Source organism: Bison bison, unplaced genomic scaffold (genome assembly GCF_000754665.1).
Source record: "Bison bison bison isolate TAMUID 2011002044 unplaced genomic scaffold, Bison_UMD1.0 scf7180017864487, whole genome shotgun sequence".
Lineage (NCBI taxonomy): Eukaryota > Metazoa > Chordata > Mammalia > Artiodactyla > Bovidae > Bison > Bison bison.
The window spans coordinates 9,251,698-9,257,520 of NW_011495047.1; the positions used below are offsets into that span (position 1 = coordinate 9,251,698).

Here is a 5,823-nt window from a genome sequence, read left to right on the forward strand (position 1 = left end):
AGGGGCGGGACGGCGTGGGACCGGGGTGAGGGTCCCAGCCCGGGAGAACCACCCCCCTCAGCCCAGCCCGAGCCGCTATCCCCTTCCCCTTTGATCTTCACCTTCTCCTCCCTTACCCGGGGACGCCCTGCTTTCCAGTGTCGGGGCCGGACTCGAACCCGCATCCGAATAGCGACGCTCAAAGCAGCTGGGGCAGCAGGGGCCGCCCCCCGGCAGGGCATAACGTCCCCCGCCCAAGGGCCCGGCGCAGTCCTGGCAGCAGAAGTGGTTTTCGTGCCAGCGCCGTCCCTCGGCCTCGGTGCAGCGCCGGGAGAAAATCAGCTGAGAGAGGGAGAAGGGAACGGTTCATTCATTCATTCACTCATTCATTCATCCAATAACCGCGCCTTATACCCAGTTGACGCTAAAGCACGTCTCCAGACATTCCCATTTGATCTACTCAAACACTCTCAGACGCGGGGAGGGCTGATTGGATTAGCCAGGATCCCCCAGCTAGCAGGTGGCACATCCTGAAGAAGTGCGACCCGGGTCGCCTGGACGCCCAACCCAGGTTTCCATACTGCCTCTTGTGCAGACACTGAACGAGTTCCTCGCTGGAGCAGGCACAGCACTAGCGTACTGAGATGATCGCCTGTCTTAGAGTCCCTGCTCTGGAGAAATTCAGTTCAAAAAAACTGGGGGACTCTGCTTGCGGTGGGGAAGGGCACAAAGGCAACGGGCCCCAGGTGCCCAGAGCTCAAAAGTCAGAGCAAGGTGAATACAGAAGTCCCAGGCTGGTTTCCAGTTCTCTGTACCCTACTCCGTGGTACGGAAAGAGGCATCCCCTTGCACCCTGCCACTCTTAACCCTGGGCAGATGCCTCCAGCCCCTCCCTTCAAGGTTGTACCTGGTCACAAGCCGGGCAGCGCGGCCGCAACAGCTCTGCGTGATGACGGCCACAGTAAAGACGCCCATCGTGGTAGAAGTAGATGAGGTTGATCAGGGCCTGGCCACAGGCCTGGCAGGCAAAGCAAGCCCGGTGCCAGCAGCGCCGCTCTCCTGCCCGAGCTGCGAACACTCCGTACTCCCCTGGCCTCAGCCGCTCCCTGCACTGCGGGGCGTGGGTGCTGGGCTGCTCACAGGCTGTGTATGCCACCCTCCAGGCTCTTCCATCCCAACCCCAACCTAACTGTTCTTCCCACACCTCCGGCAAACCCACCTCCACTGCAGGCTCCACCAAGAACCCCTACATTTGGTTTCCCTTTTTCCTGAATGTTGCCAAACTGTCAATCCCCAAACCCCTTTTCCTCTCTGGAGTCCCCAAAGCCATCCCCTTCTGCAGCAGTGAGAGGGCAAAGAGAGGAGGAAGAGGAATATGGTAGCCAGGTTGGGTGTTACATACATTTTCACAGGTGCATTCTTCAAGCTTGAGAGGTACCAGGCGGGCCACCCCCTGTCCCAGGGCCTCCCGCCTCCGTTGCGCACAGAAGAGCCGCAGCTCGGCCAGCTCCTCCTCCCCAAGGGCCAGGCAGTAGCGCTCCTGCAGAAATAGGTGTCCACTGTAACTGGGAGAGCCCCAGGAGGCAAGATTGAAGTTTGACTAGTGAGAGGAGGTTTAGTTGTTTGGTCAAAGAAAGACTGTAAAACCTCAAGGAGCTGCAGGAAATAACAGCACAGATGAGCACTGAGGAGAGGGAAGAGAGGTGGAGTACATCCACCTGTGTCTCATTCCCCCAAGGAATGGTGATCGCTCAGGTCCTGACAGCCCCGTAGCACTTAGCCCATCTTCCTGTACTGGCTTGGCCAAAATGTTCATTCAGGATTTTCCGTAACATCAAATGGAAGAACCCAAATGGACTTTTTGACCAACCCAGTATTTAGATCCTGGCTCCCAATGAGCTGTAGCTCACTATCACTTCCCACTGGATTTCCCCTATTCCATATTCTCCTGCCTCACCTCCCCAGTTGAATTGTAAGCCTTTAGGCTGGGCACACATAGGGGCCTCAATAAATACTTAACCACCATACGCTCTACATTTGTACATTCCATTATCAGGTTCAAAAGCTGGTCATGTTCATTTTCTCATTTGCTCTTCAGCTAAGTGTGGTGGTGGACAGAGCGGATGTCACTGCCCACATTGTGTAGACATGAAAGCTCAGGCCAGGGGTGGGGGGATGACTTCCCCCAATTAGTGGCATATCTAGGCTGTAAATTTGTGCCTCCCTCCCTTCTGTACCTCGCTTCTTCCCACAGTAAGTAAAGAGAGGGAGGCAAGAGAGAGGAAAGCTGGGGAGAGGGAGACCCACATCACTGTCCTGTGGAGGGAGCTGCTGGAGGAGGCTCCGGAGCACAGGCCAACTGGGGGCTGGGGTGGTGTCCAGGCCAGGATGCCCCCAGCTCAGAACTTCAGGATCCTGAGGAAACAACAAAAGGAGAGGGGCAGAGCTCGGTTTGTCCTCCCTTCCCCTCCCGCCCTTCCTCCTTCATCGCCACCTCTTCATCAATCCACAACAATGTCCACCCTCCTGCATTTGGAGACTCTTCCTTCACGATCACAAGGACAGCTGATCCACTCTCGTGTTTGTGGTCTCACTGAGGCAGGTTAGCGGGACACACCCCAAAACATCTTCCCTTCTTATGCTTGAAATCACCCCCTTCACTCCTTAGGGCCAAACCCCCGAGGTTCTGCTTTGGCAACATAAGCCCAGTAGGAGAGAATTCATGTATACATGTGAATAAGTTTAAGGAAGCTGAAGAATTTCCTTGTGGTCCAGTGGTTAGGACTCTGTGCTTTCATTTCCAAGGTCCCAGGTTCAATCCCTGGTTGGGGAACTAAGATTCTACAAGCTGTACAGCACAACCAAATTGGGGGAAAAAAAAAATAAGGTAGAGAAGTTGAACCCCTGTGTTCTGAGGGGGCTATATGGACAGGGATTCCTGCAAAGGAAAAGGGTTGCAAGAAGCTGGACACAAAGGCTAACTAACTATCTCCCATTTGGTGGAAATGGGAAGAGGTCCAGAGGATGAAGGGGATGGCAATCTCAGAGGGAAGGGCAGGACTCCTCCCACCTGAGCAGAGGTCTCCTCAGGGTCCTCCTTGGGCATGGTTTCTGGATCGCTGTCTGAGTTGACTGGTGGATTCAGCTCTGGAGAGGCCAGCCTCTTTACTCGGTGGGGCCAGCCAGAATTCAGCAGTGACACTGGTGGTAAAGTCTGCATAGAAAACAGCAAGAGGCCTCCCATTTATTTGACCATAACAATGAGCTAGGCAGGCTAAGTGCTTTACAGGCATTATCTCCATCAGTCCTCCCATCAACTACATGAGTTAGGTAGTATTCTGGTCACCATTTTACAGATGGTCCAAATGAGGCTCAGTAAGTGGTCTACTCAAGGTCACAAAGCTAGTAAATGGCAGAGTCAGATTTTGAGGCCAAAGCTTTCAGCTCCAGAGTTTCTGAAGCTCCAACTCTAGGGTCTCCCAGCACTGGGATGGAGGAAAGCAGAGCCCTGTAATGGAAGAGGGAGACAAGCCACCTTTCCCGTGAGCCTTTGGGTAGACTGGCCCCTGTTCCCCACCTCCCCAGTCATAACTCCCACTGTTCCTCACTGGGCACTCAGCACCCAGGAAGCCTGCTTCCTCATCTCTTCTCACTTCTCCGACTAGGCTTCGGCCAGGTGAAAGAACCACTTCTTAGCCTCTCCAGCCCATACCAGCTCACCTTTCCCTATGCTCCAGAAATAGGTACAGTGAGTGTCCCCAGATTTCTCACCTAGTGTTCCTCTTTGCCCCCATGCCTCTCTCAGCTCCTCATCTGGTCTATCAGCTCTTCCAGGACAGGAAAATCCTGTGCTTCTATCTTCAGTCTCTAGTAGCAACTTCAGTGGATAATTCTAAGTGCAATTCTTTAGCCCTCCTCTGGGCGAATCCTGCTATGGCTACATTTTCTTGGGGATGGGAGGTGACTACTGAAGTGGTAAAGGGATGAACCCTGCCCATAACAAGCTCATCGTCTACTGGGTCAGGCATGGATGAAACCAGACAGCATGGGGCCAGGATTCTGGGCAGATAGACACAGCATCCTAGGAAGAAAAAAAAAAAAAAAAAGACAAAACTTTTCTAGAATATTTACTCTGTGCCAGGGGCTTTTCTGGGGCTTCCCAGGTGGTGCTAGTGGTAAAGAAGCCCCCTGCCAATGCAGGAGTCAGAGACTCAGGTCCAATACCTGGGTGGGGAAGATCCCCTGGAGGAAGGCATGGCAATCCACTGAAGCAACTTAGCACCCACTGCATGCAGAGACTTTTCTACCATGTTACATAATCATCCTCACAACAATCCTGTGAAGTAGTTTCTATTACCCCATTTTACGGTTGAAACAAACTGAGGTTAACTAACTTGCCTGAGGTCACATTAGAAGGCTAAGGGAAGCTTTAGAGGAGGAAGTTGCCTTTGAGAGCTGGGATGGCAGCTGGGCACCGGAAGGGATCATCAAATCCCTAGCCTCCGTGAGACCCAGCTTTAGGGCTGGGTACAGGGTTTGGACCATAAAAATTATATGGCTTCCTAGCCCTGAGCCCTCACCCTCTGACACCCTTCCCAGCTTCCTGGCTCCACACCCATCGGCTTCCTTCCTGTTCTGTCCCTCAGGTCAGCTTTCCTGTGGAAAGCAACCAGGATGGGCTGTTCACACCCAGGGCCAGGAGGGGACTGAGACCCTCTTTTCCAGGTTCTGCTGCTGCTGCTGCTGCTGCTAAGTCGCTTCAGTCGTGTCCGACTCTGTGCGACCCCATGGACTGCAGCCCACCAGGCTCCTCCGTCTAGTTTGCATGAAACCGTCTCACACAGGACCAACGCTCAGAAATCAGTCCTCACCCTCACCCCTGGACTGGATAACTGCACGTTCACTTAGCACTGGACTCCATCTTACTAACATGCTGGATTCCTTCCAGAATTCTCCTCCCCCCCTTACAAATAATACAAGACTGAACCCCATCCCAGTCGGGCGCAGGTGTAAACGGGCTCAGGAGTTCTACTTTCCTGAAAGGCAGAGGCTAGGGATTGGGAAGTTGGGGGGTGGGGTGTAAGGGATGAAAGATTTCCCGGACAGAGAGAGGAAGAAAGGTTCGAGAAGTTTCTGGTACTGCCAAGTGCCCTCTTGACAGATCCCCAAGTTTTTTCTTGGGTTTCTCGGGGCCCACCTCCGAAGCGGGACGCGGTGTGGTTCCCGAGTCAGTTGGGGTTCCCAGTCCGGCTGCTGGAGTTTAGGAGAGGGGACGGGAGTCCGCTGGGGTCTCACCTTGCAGAGCGCCGGTCTCTGGGCGGTTCTGCACAGACGCCGCTGTCGGGCCCCTCACCCAGTCTCCACCTCCAGATCTAGCCGCCCGCCTCTGCCCGCCCCCGGGAGCTCGGCCCTTCCTCTCCCGGGCTGGTAGGGCCCGACGGCTCGGGGAGGGGCCTAGAGTTGCTAAGTGAAGGAAAGCATTTGAGGGATATCGGGTGAAAACGGTGCAGGCTCCACTGCCCCCACGCCCGTGGGCTTAGTCCTGGGACCGCATCTCTGCGGGCGCTGAGCAGACACCCAGGAGCCATCGTTATGCCGGGTCCTCAAGCACTCGCTGAACAGAACGCCTTTCGAAGCCTGCAGGTCCCCCCAGACCTTCCTTCTGGTCTCCTAGACCCGTCCTTGTCTGTGTGTCCCTACTCCCACCTAATTCCCTTCCCCTTGTCCCCAGCCCCTTTCTGGGGGTCCCTTGTACCACCCTTCCCCTTTCCATCCCTTCAAGTTCCTCCCCCATCTTTCGTGTTTCTCCCCGGTCCCGCCCCGGCTCGGGTCCTTTTTCTTATC

The 5,823-nt window shown here is 54.8% G+C and overlaps 1 protein-coding gene across 1 annotated transcript in view; it reads right to left on the minus strand.

The window, feature by feature from the left end:
- The window catches only part of PRICKLE4 (prickle homolog 4 (Drosophila)), a 7,999-nt gene extending 2,642 nt beyond the window's left edge, over nt 1-5,357 (minus strand). The window contains exons 1-7 of the mRNA XM_010863183.1: nt 5,177-5,357; nt 3,751-4,060; nt 3,050-3,193; nt 2,287-2,394; nt 1,382-1,519; nt 887-1,090; nt 117-321 (exon numbers count right to left, since the gene is read on the minus strand). Coding sequence (XP_010861485.1) covers nt 117-321; nt 887-1,090; nt 1,382-1,519; nt 2,287-2,394; nt 3,050-3,085 — 691 coding nt within the window. The 5' untranslated portion in view covers nt 3,086-3,193; nt 3,751-4,060; nt 5,177-5,357. The remainder of the gene's footprint in view (nt 1-116; nt 322-886; nt 1,091-1,381; nt 1,520-2,286; nt 2,395-3,049; nt 3,194-3,750; nt 4,061-5,176) is intronic.
- Nucleotides 5,358-5,823: the final 466 nt, after the last annotated feature.